The following is a 16,719-nucleotide window of genomic DNA, read 5'->3' on the forward strand; positions in this document are numbered from 1 at the left end:
GTAGTTGTTTGTTATGTCAGCAGTACAGCTGTTCCCTGCCGTTCTCCTGCAGTATTCCTGCCAGAGTTTTCTGAGAATGGTGTAGCTCTCCCAACCGGCACGCTACTGCATCACTGTGACGTCATTATATCCACAACACACACACACACACACACACATACAGATACAGATATATACAGTATAGTATATATATATATATATATATATATATATATATATATATACACACACATACACACTATACTATACTATACTGTATATATCTATGAAGAGACATACACATATTGTATCTGCATTCTTTCACACTTTCTCACAGCTATAGTTATATTTTTTATTATTATGATTACATAATACATAGAATACAATCCATCTAATTTCTACATGATGCTTCAAAAACGTAGTGCCATCCCAATCCAAACATTTTTTATAGTTTTATTGTTTTCCCCCACAAAATGGACACATAAACAATATTGTCTGAAGTGAGTATGAACAAATACTGCACAAACTGTAAACCGGCCCCTCTAGTGTCTGAAATTGTTGCCATGAATCATAAACTGCAGGTTGTCAGCCTGGTCTCAGAGACCTAGATAAAACATTTTGTGTACAGCTCTTCCACATATATGTAAATATACACAACATGTAACAAATAATGTAATCATACAGTATATTAGAAACACACACACAAAACCAAAGCTTTTATTCACTTTCCCCATGACACTGACTGCAGATAAGAGTTCCCAGTTGCCTGTGGAAAGGAGGCTATCTCTCCCTGCACCTGATTTATATCCTGCCACCTTCACCACTAGCTGTTTATCCAAGTCTGATGTATTATCACACTGTCCAGCACGGAATGTGTGACCTTTACTGCACCACATGTATGTAAGAGTGCAAATGTGTGTGTGCTTATGTATGTGAGGATGAATGAATAAGAGTGAGCTCACATATCGTTGCTGTTGGGCGAAAAACTTGTATTTCCTAAACCGTTGGCTAATTTGAAAACATTTTATTGAGCTATTTACCTCCGAAAAAATCATCTCATCACTGGTTAAATATTTGTAAAACCCACAGACAGACGTAAAGGGTATAAAAAAAAATAAAAATGATGAAATATGGAGGTACAAGGTTTCTGTCCGACAGCGACAATATACACGTGGATATCTGCTTTGGTGTGTGTGCGTGTGCAGTGTCTCGACGGGCTGCAGTGACCCAATGGGGATTTAGTTTGAAATGCAAGCAGACAGGCATGGCGGAAAATGATAGATGTGAGATTATGTGCAAAGATGGAATGTGGAATGAAAGAACAGTGGCGTAGTGGTCCTAAACCTCCTGTCAGTGCTAACCTTTGGTGGGGCTTTGGGCTTCTTTGTTGAAGCTAGTCACTTTGTTTGTGCAGGGTCCCTACAGATGCGAGATGGGACAGGGACATCTTATATTGGTGAATGGGTGGGTCTGACAAGGCTGTGTAATACTGAAAAAGGATTGAGACTATCACCTCTTATGTCTCCATCTCTCTTCTTAGTTCTCAAAAACTTGGATTCTTAGCTTTCTGCCTTGATGGTGACATTTGTGATAAGATCATAAAAGGCAGTGTATTTTCTCACTTTTGTGTTTGTGACTGAGTGTGTGTGTGTGTGTGTGTGTGTGTGTGTGTGTGTGTGTGTAAACCAAGCATTTTTCGCCCCCCCCCCAATACAGTCGGCCATAGAGAATCAAATCTCATTTTGGTCTGTCACTTTACCGTCACTCCTCTCCTACCTCAGGCTACACACTCACTCCCTCCTTTTGTCGGTTGTTTATTTTTTAGCCCTTTTGAATAAATCTTTTTTTAATTTAATCCAGTTGACAATAACAGCAGCCGCCATCCTCGCTTCGTCTCTCCGCACACTCACACAAAGGTGAAATGAGGAGGCGTGGAGCAAAACTTGTTGAATGTAAATGGCTCGTTGTTTTTCTTCATAACACCGGTGTTGTGTACTGCATCAGTCAAGAAACCACACCTGTCTGTCTTCTTCTCCATACCATGTAGGGGGAAAGTAGATGCCTCGTTCCCTTATAACCATAAACAGTTTTCAATCAACAACTTAAACATCTTATCTTATCTACATAAATGCATTGCCCAATATTACCAGCACTCTCTTTAGTAATGGAGTTGCTGCTTGTTAAATTTTCAGTGCAGCATTTAAAAAAAAAAAAAAAAAAAGGTGCTATTGTCAATTTAATTCTGATACTTAATTTTAATTATTAATTAATTATAGTAAACAAACACTGGTCAAGTTTATTTCCAAGAGTTTAAGTTTAAGACCACATTTCCTTTATTTTCTACAAACCATTGCTTCTTGTCATGAAGGTTGTGGACACAAAATCAGGAAACCCCGTGCAACCTAATGCAATCCAACACATAGCCCTGTACCAAAGCATTGCAGGACTATTGCGTTGTGCATTTGTTTTATCTTTCACATTACTGAGGAGGATAAATACGCTGGAGGAAATCCAGCAGGTTCTCTGCTTAATCCACCATGCTGCTACAAAATGTAAATAAGGTGTCGGGGCTTCCCATTTTCTTGGCATTGCTCCTGTTTGTTTAAAGGAATAATTCTGATGTCCCAAAATTAATGAAGTAATGATTTATTATGTTTAATTGCGCCGAGCAGAACTTTTAATTACTAAAAATGACAGGAATTAATTTTGCAGGAAAGTTATTGCAAAGCACTTCAGAGGTGTTTTTCTTTGAAGTAGTCGTCAGCGAGTCAGGACAGACTGAGCAGCGCTTTGACCCTCTGTCAGGTGAGGGTGAACCGCAATTCTGTATCTAGGCAACTGGGGTGCAGGGCCAAGATGGTGGTCAGCTGAGGAGACAGAAGTCAATAACTGCTTTAAAAGCTCTTCTTTCGGCCTTAAGAGCTTCGGTGTGTTGGCTAGAAAAAGCACACACAATTCCAGGCACCTGCGTGGGCACATACACAGACACCCGATGCACATACACACCTTTTAGTGGCTGATTTAGTCACTTTGCTGCATTGGAAATGCTCGGGAAACCCACTCAAAGCTTTTATTGCTTTTCTGTATTCTTTGTTTTTTGTAAACAGTACAGTGACATGGATGATGGAACAACATGTACATGTAGCATGGATGATTGTTTTAATTTCAAGTTGTCTTTTGGTATTGGTAAACATCTTTCAGCTGCGTATTTCAATACATGTCCATCTTCTTCTGCTTGAGGCCAGAGACCAATCCCCATGTACGAGTGTAAAAAGAGGGGTCAGGAAGGACATACACTCCCTTTCTTTTTCCTCTCATCCACTCATCCTTCTTTGTCTCCCTCACTGCTCACTTACAGTGTTTTAATTTAAATCTCTCTCACTCTCCCTCTTTGTTATTGTCTGCTTTTGCCTCCCTCGCTCACTCATACTCTCTCTCTCTCTCTCTCTCTCTCTCTCTCTCTCTCTCTCCATTATTTGGCAGTGTTTTATCCCTGATGCTTTTCTTGATTCTCTCTCTTTCTGTCCTTTCCCCTCTCTCTCTCTCTCTCTCTCTCTCTCCCTCTCCCTCTCCCTCTCCCTCCCTCTCTCTCATTCAATCTCTTATCCATGCTGATGGATTTCACTGCAGGGGGTCACTCAGGTCTGCTTTTAAAAAGCAGCGTGAGCGAAATGTGTGTCATTTTTCTCCTTAACTGGATCATTTGTATTTATTTACCCCCCTCGGTACTGACGCCTGCCTTAACTAGAGAGAACATGAGGGCTTTTAAAGGGGGAACCGGCATCCACCCCTTAACCTTATTAACCCCTAAGTGGACCCAAATGATGATAAATAGAGAATGTGGTGATTGGGAACTCAATCTGGTGGCAGGCAAGGGTAATCCATACTGTTGATGAAGCTACAGTATGTGTGTGTGTGGGTGAAAGAACATTAGTTAGAGATTGGGGGAGATAAATACTGGCAACATGTGTGAAATCTGAACAAATCGGACTTCTACCTGTTTTTGGTTCTTTTTAATCATGATGGAATGAATTAAATGGCTTCTTCTTGAATAGGGTTGCTTGCTTATTGTTAAAGATAAATACATTTTGATTCCTTCGTCTCTGATAAAAGCTCTATAGGGTAGAGACGGTAGAGAAGGGTATTAGACCTTAGTATTTTTTTTAGTACCAAACAAAATGTGTGTGATCTATTCTTTGATCAAGTTTGAGAGACTGTGTTTTATGTAGGAAAATATGTATCATCATCAGGAGCAACTTTTCTTTTCTTAAATAAAATAGGTTTCGAAGAAAACTGTAAAGTTAAGGTATCAATAAAATAGTATGGTTTGGGTATTGGTGCCAAACCTTATAGTATTGTTTCAGCACTTGTATCGAAAGTTTTCAAATAACCTCCAGCCTTAGACAAACACGCATCCTATTCATCAATGATGGAAACCACTTACTTTTATTTATCTTGTGTCATTTATTTAGCTGGATGTAGCCATTACATATAATCCACTGCTTGCTATGTTAGCTTGTTATAGGAAGAAAGCCGTGCTACTGCAGTTGGAGTGAACATTTTTACAATGGACATTGAATGGACAGTATTTGTTTGTCTGTACGCCTGCATGTCCCTTTGGGCACTTCTGTGTGTATCTGTGTGTCTTTGTCTTTCTTCGAAATTATAATGTATCTCAAATTATGACAGATGAACGTACATGTTTCCAGATGTGTCTCATACTTTGTTCAACTATTGAAGCATGTTGTACCCTTAACAGAGATCTATGAATGTCATTGCTCTACATTGTTACAGCAGATGGTGGTCATGGTCAATATATGTTGGTTTGAAAAATGTACTGACACTGTTCCTCGCTCAGTCTATTGGCATAACACATGCATATTGAATGAAAATCCCAACATCGATCTCAATACGTCCCCCAGCTTGCAGTCAATATGTCCTTTGAAGAATGTAGCCGTAGCCATAAACCTCAGAATACGTCCCCTCCATGGAAATGTGCTGACTTGTGCAGCGGGGGGGCATAAAAGAAAGGATTGTATTAAATGATATAGGGACACCTTGAGGAGGGAGACAGACAGTGAGAGAGAGTGAGCAGGTAATCTGTTCTGCCTTATTATGTACATGTTAAATGGGACACATTCACCCTCTGATATCATTTCTGCTCCTCCTCTCAACCTCGTTGTCTGTTCTCTCCGAAAGGAGAACTTTACAAAGGAAGTGAGCAGAGAGCTCCAGGAGTGTTTTGTGGAGGGCCTTTCTCTGCTTCTTCTCCATCTCTCTTTTCCCGTCTTCTTGTCTTTCCTTTCTGCCTTCTGTCTCTCTGTTTCTCAATGGAGTGCCTCCCTCTCTCTCTGTCATAAATGCCCCCCTCCTCTCTGGCCGTTTCCTATTCTCTCTTTCTCTCTCTCTCTCTCTCTCTCTCTCTCTCTCTCTCTCTCTCTCTCTCTCTCTCTCTCTCTCTTTCTCTCTCTCTCTTTCTCTCTTTCTCTCTTTCTCTCTCTCTCTCCCTTCGCTTTGTTACTTCTGACGCAGAGCAGAGAAAACTGTAATGTAAATATCTAAACCAACCTTACTCTGCCATTCCATTCCTATCAGTGGATCAAAGCAATAGAGACTGTGTGGTGGGGGTGGGTGGATAAGGTGTTGTTATAGAGACCTTTACTGCTCCTGATGGCACGAGGCGACCCCTATATGACTGTTTAGATTTACTGTCTCTGGGGTACAGGGATGCAGTACACACACACACACACACACACACACACACACACACACACACACACACACACACACACACACACACACACACACAGTGCAAATAATAACCAACTGTATCTGGCTAGATGTCTCTATTTGTTTCCCAGCACATGCAGTTTTATTAAATATCCTGTGACGCTCTGGGGGTTGAGGGAGGGAATAAAGGAGAGAGGAATAAAGGGAAGCTAGAGATGGGGAAATAAGGAAGAGAAAAAGATAAGGGGTGGGGGGCATTTATTGGCAATGGCTGCTTTTATAACCTGTAGAATAATCTATATGAGAGCAGCAGTGTTACCAAGAGGGCTTATATCGCTATATTTGGTTACAAGATTATTCTCTCAACCTCGTTGTCTGTTCTCTCCGAAAGGAGAACTTTACAAAGGAAGTGAGGAGAGAGCTCGAAAAATATGAAAAAAATGAAACAAAATTCTGCCGCAATAGAATTCCGTTATTCAGACTTTTCTCTGTTCAATTCTGTATAGTTGTACATCCTCAAGCCTCTAAAAAGATTCAAATTAAACAGTCTGAGAAGGGAAATCACTATTCATGGACATGCACTCTTTAGTAAGTAGACATCGCTTCATAAAAAGGGGTCAAAATCAAAAGAGTTTGTGAACCATTGGCCAATACAAAGAGCACTGTCTCCTCTTCTACCAATAACAGACGCAAATACATCACAACTTGTTAACCAAATCTAAATTCTACATTCTGACCAAGCTAGGGCTGAAAAAGAAATATCAAAATGCCTCTGGCCTTCTTTTTCATTTCCTGTAAATAATTTAAACATAACTAAATAACTAAAAACGGTTTTGCTTTGGGAATATGATACAGTCTCTGTGTTTATTAATGCCTTCGTATGCTCAGGTTACATGGGAACTGGATGATTCATTGTTGTTTTTGACTATTTATAATTACACCCTATGATGACCCTATGAAGGATCTAATGTGTTTTCACTTTGCAGTGTTTTACTTCTTATACTTAGATCTTAGATCTATCTTGCTCTGAATTCAACATAAACCTGATGTTTGTCTTTTTTGTGCTATTTGATATAGCTGTGTATGGAGGTATTGGTGGTGCAGATTGCAATTAAATATAAGGATCTAAATCCTAAGCTTGCCTAAAACTGAGTACAGTGGCTATGACTAGAGTGTATTTCCATAACTAGGCTTGAAGAATTTGGTTATTAACTGAGGCCAATAACCAACTTAAAAAACAAGAAAAAGGCTTTTCTTTTCAGATAGTACATTTTGAAATGACCATATGTGTGTTACATGAGTATATTATTTGCTCTGATATACTGCATATCATGACTTTATATTATTGAGCTAAAAGTGGGCACATTTCATAAATGAAAGGTTAAAAAAAAGGTTCATAATCTAGTGGTTATGGTTTATAGTGTATTCATGATATGGCATGTCTACCGTTTTTGCATCTGCTGCTCCCCCTGCTGCATAGCACTACAGCAGTCATACTATGGTAATTACATTTACACCTAATGTAAAACTGAGGAGGAGGTCGGGAGGGAGGGAGGGTCTTTTCCTACCAGCTCTGTGGTTGTGGTTGGCTGCAGGAACTTAATGTTATATTTAATGATAGATGATAGAGGATGCAGCGTGCCACCACAGAGTATGTGTGACAGTGTTATTGTCTCCATGATAAACTCAACCACTGTCTCTGCCTCTTCCCCACAGAACCAGAGAGCAAGCAAAATAGAAGTACCACTGTCTAGTTCCTCATCAAGAAACGCGCTTCATTTCTATCCACCACCATCCTCATCCTCTTTCTCTTCCTCCCTTCCTCTGTCTTCCTTTCTCTCTCTCTCAAAGGCCATTACTGGTGATAAACACTGTGGTGTGTATCAGCAGGATGCACCTGGCATTAACGCGAACGCTTAAGAAAGTAATTAGTGGGTGTATGTGGCTCCTCTTGTCCCTGTAGATGCCCATAGGCGGTGTAATAAATGAGCGCCAGGATCCATAGGAATAGGATGGCAGCGATTTCTGCTAGCACTGCTGTCATCGTTCAATACCCTGACGCAGAGCAATAGCCTTGTCATGCCTCCTAGCAAATGACTGAATTTCTCCCCAATGGATCCACAAAATGCAGAACTTTCCCCACGCCTGACAGCATAATGTTCCAGTCTGCACTCAAAGTGATAAGACCTCCCACGGAATCAACCAAAATGTAAAGGAGTGTTCCAGATTTTGGGAAATATGCTTATTCACTTCCTTGCCGAGACTTAGATGAGAAGATTGATACCACTCCATAAATATAGAAGTTACCACCACCAACCGGTTAGATTATATATGGCTATATATGGCCACTGTGTCGGCCAAGAAATGGTCCTGCTTCCGGTCTCTGGCTAAGCTGAGCTAAGCTAACTGTCCCCTGGATGTACAGTAGCATATTTACAGTACAGACATGAGAGTGTTATCAATCTTCTCATCTAACTCTTGGCAAGACAGCAAACAAGCGTCAAAACTGACTATATTTACTCTTTGAAGTATTCCTTTCTAGCTTTAGATATAATATGTCTTGTCCTGTTTGGCCTCTGAGCACTGTGGTGGATGGGGAATGATGAAGTGTATTGATTAATCACACCTCTGTTGAAGTTGTCCAAGGTGCAAAGAGCACCTCTCATCTTGTCACAAATTGTCACTGACCTGCACTTACAAGGACTATAGATTTTTCCGGCCTCCCTAACAAATATGACCATGTGGTGATGATCATATGTACACAGACTGCACCAGCTTCCTGCTGCATTGCACCCTGGGTAATGACCCATGTGACCAATCCCCAGCTTTGTACGCAATGGGGGGGATATTTTCTTACTCCAGGGGGAAAAATCAAACATCTGATTCTGACTGCAGGGGCTTGGCTTCACTACCCCAATATTCCTATTAGATCTCTGGAGTTGCTGACAGGCAAAATCTCTTTCACACCCATGCAAGCCGTTTAGTGGGGCAGATGGAGTGTCCTGAGCACTGGTGTGAACAAAACGATGACACCGCTATTAGCATAATAGCCCTACCATGCACATGTGTCGTCATTATGGTTTTTTATGGGGTGTGTGAAGAGACAGACAAAAGCAGTTAACATTGTGCAAGGCATCAGCGCCGGCGGTACATCCCACTACTTAGATTGGCTAAAGGATCCAACCCTTGCATACATCTAACATAAGAGTCCTATTTAAATGAACTGAAGTTTAGCGTAGCATCTACTGTATCATTAGAAGTGCTAGCATCTGTATCATACCAGTTAAGATAGCAGCATTAAAGCTGTAGAAGACCTCAAGGACAGACTTGGGCGTGCTAAGCTAGTGCGGTGTAGTCTATAACCAGACATATAAGCATTCACAGTCTACAATAACAACCTCCTCGTGGATGCTAAAAGATTGAATTTGCAATTTAGACCACTCTAAGGTGACAGCTCTCCAGTTTGTAAAATGGTTGACTTTCAGGGAGCCATTCTGAATCAATGAATGGATTCACTACTACCCAGCAGAGTGATCAATTCTCTTTTCTGTGGGGCTGTTTTAAATAGTTTTTAACGGTAAGACATAAGAACAGGGACCAATTTAAAGGAAGGTACACTTAGCTTGCTGGTAATTTAAACCTCATTATCATTATTATCATCTCATTGTAACAACTAAGCCTTATTGGTTGTCTAGATTAAACCAGTGCCTTTTTCTTGTTTACTCTGCATTTCACATTGATTTGCCGAGTTAGCTTCTCTTCCATGCAGTCACATAGCACTGACGAATCTCCCTTTTCAGGGGATGAAGCCATTGTTGGAAGCTTTATTGGACACCTCCTTATTGTCCGTTTTTAGAAAGCCCTCTGACCTTTATGACAATATGCTGTAATACCCACATCAACATGTTCACCCCAGCAGTGGAGGCTGGATTGACCTTCTTTCCAGCAGATACAGTAATGTTGATTCTTGCTTCAGGTGTTTTGGACTGTAATGACAGTAGCGGTAGACAAGACAAGGGGTGTACACACAGTAGACTGCAGTGTACCTCAGTGGGCTCTAACAATGCATTGGCTCTCTTGAGACAAATGACCATTGACATGCTCTTTTTCCAAACCAATACTATGTCTGTATTACTCTTCTCTTGTTCTTAATTTCTATAGCTCATACTCATTTTGTCAATCCCTCTGTATTGCCCATCCTGACACATTTTCCATGTTTTCTTCATTTTCTGTCCATCTTTGATTCTCACTCGCACATTTATCACTGTCCTTTTTTTTACCCCACACACTTGTTCTCTTGACCCACCCTGCCCTCAATTCTAACACCATATATTTTGTTTCCAGTTTTCACACTATTTCTCTCCCCTTTCTCACCCCCACAGGCGGTATGAGGCGTATCCTGTGTGTGCAGACCTGCAGGGCCAGATCCTCGCATGCTACAGGGAGAACATTGGAAAAACCCTTCACTGTTCCAACATAGCAGCCCTTTACCTCCAGTGTGTCAACAATGCCAAACAGGTGCCTATTTACGGAACTAAGCTATTTGTCTTTTATCAATTGTCATATCTTATGTAAACATAATTTAAAACACTACACTAGCAACTTTTGCATATGCATGTTATGTTTATGTGGTTTGCATGCTTGTTAAGTGAAAGGGATGAGCATTTCATTGTGTTCAACTGTAGTCTTTGCACGTGAGGAAAATAAAACTTTATACTTATAAATCCTCCAAAATAACGTTGTTTTTCCCCTCTGAAAAGAATGACAAGTATGTGCATGCACCCTCATGGACAGATATGTAAGTGGTATGTTGGTGGTTTAGCTTCCAGCTTAATTGATGCGTGTATTACAAAGTAGCCCCGTGTGTGTGATAGCTACAGCATACGTCATTGGGCTCATAGATGTATGTACGGTAGCTAAAGTTGAGCAGCCTTTCCCTTTTTAAATGTCTAAATGAATGTAATATACACACACACACACACACACACACACACACATACATACACTATCATCCATTTACATGTGCTCGCTTCTTGCTTTTAGACAGGGGAATATAATTTCCACTGGGCTACTGGCGCCTGAATAAAGCCCGCACTAAATAGCCAGTTTAAACCTTACGGCCTATTTCCATAATACCTGCTGACACAGGCGTTCCCCTGACTGTCTCTGTGTGTGTTTTAATGTAATAAGACTAAGGGAGTAGCTGCTGCTAGTTGGATACCATTGTCCTCCCCGGGCTCTCTCCTTTCATTGCCAAGTGCAAATGTTTTTCCGCCCTCCGTCTCCCACGGTCACACACTGTATGGTAATAGTAATGTCACTCAGGTTGATATTAACTTGATTCCCCCTCTCGCACTTTGCAATATGTAACATCACTTGGCCCCAAAAAGGCTCAATTTACATTCATAGAGCTTTTCTATTAGATTTTTTTTCACAATTGCATTGTTTTGCCGGAAATGAGGAAAGCTGAGTTTTGGGTCTCTCGCTCACTCTCGTGGGTATTAGTATTAGATCTAAAAGTCAGAAGCAGGCAGATTTTTAAGCCATACATCATTTAAATTGCACAATGTTTTATTCATCGCTTGGATGTGTGTGTGTGTGTGTGTGTGTGTGTGTGTGTGTGTGTTTAAGACAGCTACCTGTAGCCTCGTCTAGATTCAGCAAGGGTACATACTTAGTCCGGATGCTGTTATGATCTTGTAAATTGTTTGGAAGCGAGCCTGAGACGATATGTTAATCCGCTTGTGTTTATCACCCTGCGGCAATCACAGCACACTCCTGTTCGTCTTAGGGACTTACTTACTCTAAAAGTCATTAGGTGAAAAAAAAAAAAAACAGTTCTGTGATAAGGCTTTAAAGGAATAATATGCAGAATTACACAGCCGACAAAATAGGGGGAATGAGGTAGGATTGATATGAGCTGATGCAGTTTTGTGATTAGGATGTTTACACAGCTTTATCAGAGCCGAGCAGGAAGCTGCACTGAGAACGAATGTCAGAAGACATGACTTTGACCTCTGGAGGTCAGAACGTGCCGTCTCTCATCTCATCGCCCTTTCTGTCAAAGACACTTAAAAGCATAGGTTATCCAGTTTTCAAACGTCAAAATCTCGTTCCTTCCCTTTCAAATCTTAAATTCCACTAGATGGGGTATGGATGGGGATGTCCAAGATGTCATCTCGCTGTGGATACAAAATCCCCCAAATCTCAGTTTTACAATAATGACCCCTCAACTGGAGTCAGCGGAGAGGAAGGCGTTGTCAGCAGCCCGGCCTTTGTCACTGATAATTAGGGTTCTTATCGCCACAGTCATTGATAACATTTAGACTCACTTTCGTTCTCTTTTGTGCCCTCTTTGCCCTGCCACCATCTCTCCTTCACTCCATCCACTATCCCTTCATCCCTAGTCGAATTTCTAATGCATTCAGCACTTAACAGGTCCAGATTGCAAACAGGGAGGAAGAGGCAGTTGAAAGGACAGATAAAGTCTCTTTCTCTCTCTCTTTCTATGAATAAGACTTTATCACGGAAGCTGATCTCTCCATCTACCGCTCACCTCCTCATTCCATATTCTCGCCACATGACTGCATCTTGCCCACTATGTTTTCCTTCTCCACTTCATTTTTTAGACGGACCCTTCCATCTCCCTTTTACTCTCAAAGGGCCAAGCCAGATCCCTGTTTGCGGTGCCAGTTATGTTTGCACGGATCAAAATGAAAAAAAAGAGCTGACTCGTAAAACTGCTACCAACACCAACTTTAGTATTGACATTTCAATTCAATTTAATATTTTAATGATTTAATTTGTCCTTTCAATATTTTTTTAGACATCAGTAAATCTTCTGGAGCCATCTCTCCAATCGGTGATTACATAAAAGTTAATTACTGAGATCTGAGAATATGTCGATATTGCAGTAAGAAACACAAGCTGTTAGACACCAATAGAGGTTTTAAAGAAACCCCCAGGTTAGCCACACATGCCTGGTAGTGAAAACAAATGTGACCAATAAATTATTACCCAAAGTCTCACATTTGTATCTGTGCAGGTACACATAAGCGTAGTTCAGAGGTGGGATTTCTATGAGATCACTAAGCTCAGAAAAGAAATCATACCTCATATATAGGCCTATATGTATAATATATATAGTGATTTTACATTGCCATTGTATCTCATGTTCCCAGATCCAGTGCAGAAGACCACTTTGGTACTGTAGATACAACTTTATCATAACCAATAGAAATGATCAAAATAAAGCCCAAGTTCTAATGAACTGGAATTATCCTTTCAGTGATCTCTTTAAAGTCTGACCAGTGTTTGGCAGACCATTTGTGTCAATAATCATTTCATGGGCAGATCAATGGTGCACAAAATAAAGTTTTTTTTTTACTGATATGGACCTAAGTCATCCACAACACCATTATTAAGTTGGTTAGTGAGGAAGAAGACATTTTTGTTTCTTACTTTCTATGTCATTCTCTTCCTCGTGTCCCTTGTTTCATTTCCTTTCTTAAACTCTTCACCCAGTTTTTATCCAGTTTCATCAGCTGCAACAGGCCAGTTCAAATGGTTATTGACAGGGAGTGCTGGGGATTTGTGGTTGCACTTATCGCTAACATGGAATCCACTGCCCTCGGATCTTTCTCTCTTTTCACTACTTCTCCAACTCACTTCATCCTCTTATACTTACTCCATCCTCCACCCTTTTATTATACTCTTAGGCCGTTCTCTCTCTGTCTTGTCTCTCCTTTGGGACATAATATTTTTCTTCTTCTTTCTTCTCCATCTCTCTAATGCACCTTCTCTCTGTTTTTGTCTGCAGAACAAGTTGAGAACCGGGGGTTAAGGAAGAGAGAGAAAGAAAGAGAGAGCAATGAAGAGCTCATTGTCTGGGAATACTGATTATCGACCGACTGACAAACTGACCACACCAGATTGGAAGTGAGGAATGAGTCAGCACCAAGACACACACCCTCAAAACCTTGTGGAAAACCGGACCACACTAGAGGCACCGAACACAGCACCCTGAAAGATCCCCTGATTCTTGTCTCCTTCCCCACCTCTCTTACCTTTCGTCTAGCTCTATGTATGTAGGGATGCAGTGACACTGTCTGCCATTTTGGAGAAACAGCAGACTGACAGGACCTGGCAGGCCTGAGCTTGGCCTGCGGTAAGGACAGTAAAAACGAACCGGAACAACCACAAGAAAGCAAGCCCCCTCTGTCACAAGCCACTTGGACCCATCCCCTCTCACTTCAACATTTTAGGAAAATAAAAATATATTTTTACTAATTAAAGTCAGTCCTATTTTGTTCATTCATTGTTTTCCTGCTCCTAATGCACTATCCTGTACACAAATGCACATGTACGCATCTGTTTTTTCTTTGCATTTGTTCGTGTGAGTTTGTGTTATGTTAATTATGTTATCTGCGTGTTGAGTATTCATCCAGAACAACACTTGTGACAATGTCTGATCAGAGGAAATAAAAGATGAAACAATACAGGAACAGTTGTTGAACTTTTCTCCATAATTATTAAGTGGGCTCCGTCTCTCCTCTCGTGTGTGTGTGTGTGTGTGTGTGTGTGTGTGTGTGTGTGTGTGTGTGTGTGTGTGTGTGTGTGTGTGTGTGTGTTTGTGTGTGTGTGTGCTAATTACAGCAAACGTACATCTTTGATGGATACGCGGCCCTCGTGTTGTGTCACAACGACATTTTGCAAAACGGAGTGAATGATCCCAAGAGAGGAGGACTGAAGCGTGGAAGAAATATTCGCCCCAGATGTTCTAGTTCATAATCTATCTTTTTCTCTATCTGTCTTTCTGTTGTATGAATCCTCGGTGCGCTCTAGCTATTTAGTGAAAGAGCAGGGATCTCTACGTCTTCCTTATCCCCTCATTGTCCCCCTTTCCTTTTACTTGTGTAGTTCTTTTAGTCTTTCTCTCTCGTCTTCCTTGAGTGTGGTTCTTCTCTGCTCAGTCTCCCAGGCTAATGTTGGTTTAGAGGAGACAGCTTCTCTACGCTGTCTGCACTCAGCCAGACTCTCTGGGTTGGGTTTAACTGGATAGACTAATACTGTGTGTGTGTGTGTGTGTGTGTGTGTGTGTGTGGTTTGACAGTGTGTACTTGTGGGTGGGGTAGTAATGCAGCCATCCACACACTTTTTATGCAGTAACAGTGTGTGGGAGGGACACTTGGGTCTGGATTTGATGTGGAGCCAGGTGATCGCAGAGAAGATGTTATCTTGATTCTGCATCAGAAGAAGTGTATGTGATAGACAGAGCGAGAAAGAGAGAGGCAGGCTGTGTGTGTGCGTGCATGCGTGTGATTCATTGTGACTAATCCCCCTCTGTCAGTCAGCTGTCCTTTTGCTTTTTGACTTTTGGGGTCTGGTAGGGGTGAGGGGTTGACTTCTATTATATGGCGTCTGTGTGCGTGCGTTGGAGGGGTTTTCTAAAGGTTGGGGATAATAGCTATTGGTGTTCATGGCAGGTGTTTCTCCACAGAGCAGACCAAGCCCCTTCTTTTTGCATCCTGTGACACAAGCTGCAGGACTACTCTATCTGACCCAGTACCTCTGAGCCAAAATAAGTGATTTAACTGTGTATTCTGTCTGTAATGAGATTATATCCACGCTGATAAAATTAAAAGGTGATTAGAGCATCATGAGGTTCAAACATGGGGATCACCTTTTCCTTTTAATGGCCTCCCCTACAACCTCAACAACCTTTATTACGGTTGCAGAGCTTCTATGAAAATAATCCATCTTAACAATAGCTTGTATACGAAGAGTTGCTAGTGCTCTTGACTCTTTTAAATTCACAAAAAAGAGAGGATTTTGCTTCTTTAATTCGATGCATTTCCTGACAAAAGATGTATTAGGGAAGGGCATAATGGAACTCAATGTAGTGCTTTATTGGTTGGAATTTATGTACACACCTCCTGAAGCCACTGGTATAATCTTCCATTTATCAGGTGGTAGAAGTAATGAGATTTTGACATAAGGCTTTTTTTGTATAAATAAAAAAATATGTGTTCATAATAATAATAGTAAGCTGAAACAACAACAAAAAAACATTTTTTCCCCATTTTAGTGCAACTTCCACGAGTGTTGCAGAGATGTCCTTGGCAACTGGTAGTGTTCAAATTGTGTCGGAGTTCTTGAGGGGTCCCGAAGGCCGCTGACTGCGGGGTCAGGGTGATGGAGACGGTGGAGATTGAGGAGAACAACATTTCAATCAGGAGAGACTTCGTTGCAGATATGCAAACATTTATTACTAACAATTAACCAAGCAAGTACAAACAATTATTTGGAGATTAGACTCCATTGTAAAGGGGATCTATACAACTAATGTTTAGGAAAACCAAACACATCCCCCAATGGAATCTAGACACTGGTGGTGGTGGTGAGAAAATCCGAGATTTAAAATGGGCCGTCACCCGGGAGAAGACCGATACACCGTCGACAATGCCTGGAGGTAGAAGGGGAGGAGGCGGGTCGCACTCTCGTCTGAAAATACAACTGACAGAAACGGGAGAGAGAAGATATTTAAAACAAGGTAGTCATGCTATGATTGGATAGAACATACGTACCCGATTCTAATTGGTATACAGAACCGAAACACCTACTGCCCAGCTGATCAGTTAAAGAGAATAGAGACAACGTATTAGAAGTCTCCCTGACAGAATTTCCGCTGAGCTACATTTCAAATAACAAGTATTTCATCTGAAGGTGAATCAAATTTGGCTTTTCAATCCAAAATATCTTTATCCAAATACATTCATCAGTAACATATGCAGTAACTTTAAACTAAAGTGTTCTCCAATACTTATTAACGCCTTTCCAAGGGCACTGAATGTTGCGACTTTTCCATTTTTGTACTTTTAATTGGTATGTCTCTTGGAGGTTGTTGCTACCTCAGGGAAATCTTATGTAGTCAAAGTATTCTGATTTTTTTCTCAGTTTGTCAGTCCTGCCTAGCACTTTCATGACATACATTTACCAACTACAAAGGCT

The 16,719-nt window shown here is 41.0% G+C and overlaps 1 protein-coding gene across 5 annotated transcripts in view; it reads left to right on the forward strand.

The window, feature by feature from the left end:
* chchd3a (coiled-coil-helix-coiled-coil-helix domain containing 3a) overlaps positions 1-14,207 on the forward strand; it is a 68,781-nt gene extending 54,574 nt beyond the window's left edge. For 3 of the 5 annotated variants that reach the window (XM_035996042.1, XM_035996043.1, XM_035996046.1), the window contains 3 exons: positions 10,092-10,227; positions 10,470-10,507; positions 13,529-14,207. In XM_035996042.1, the coding sequence (XP_035851935.1) occupies positions 10,092-10,227; positions 10,470-10,507; positions 13,529-13,538 (184 nt within the window). In that variant the 3' untranslated portion in view covers positions 13,539-14,207. The remainder of the gene's footprint in view (positions 1-10,091; positions 10,228-10,469; positions 10,508-13,528) is intronic. The other 2 variants (XM_035996044.1, XM_035996045.1) reach the window with 1 other exon arrangement.
* Positions 14,208-16,719: the final 2,512 nt, after the last annotated feature.

The sequence above is a fragment of the Sander lucioperca genome, chromosome 20 (assembly GCF_008315115.2).
Source record: "Sander lucioperca isolate FBNREF2018 chromosome 20, SLUC_FBN_1.2, whole genome shotgun sequence".
Classification (NCBI taxonomy): domain Eukaryota; kingdom Metazoa; phylum Chordata; class Actinopteri; order Perciformes; family Percidae; genus Sander; species Sander lucioperca.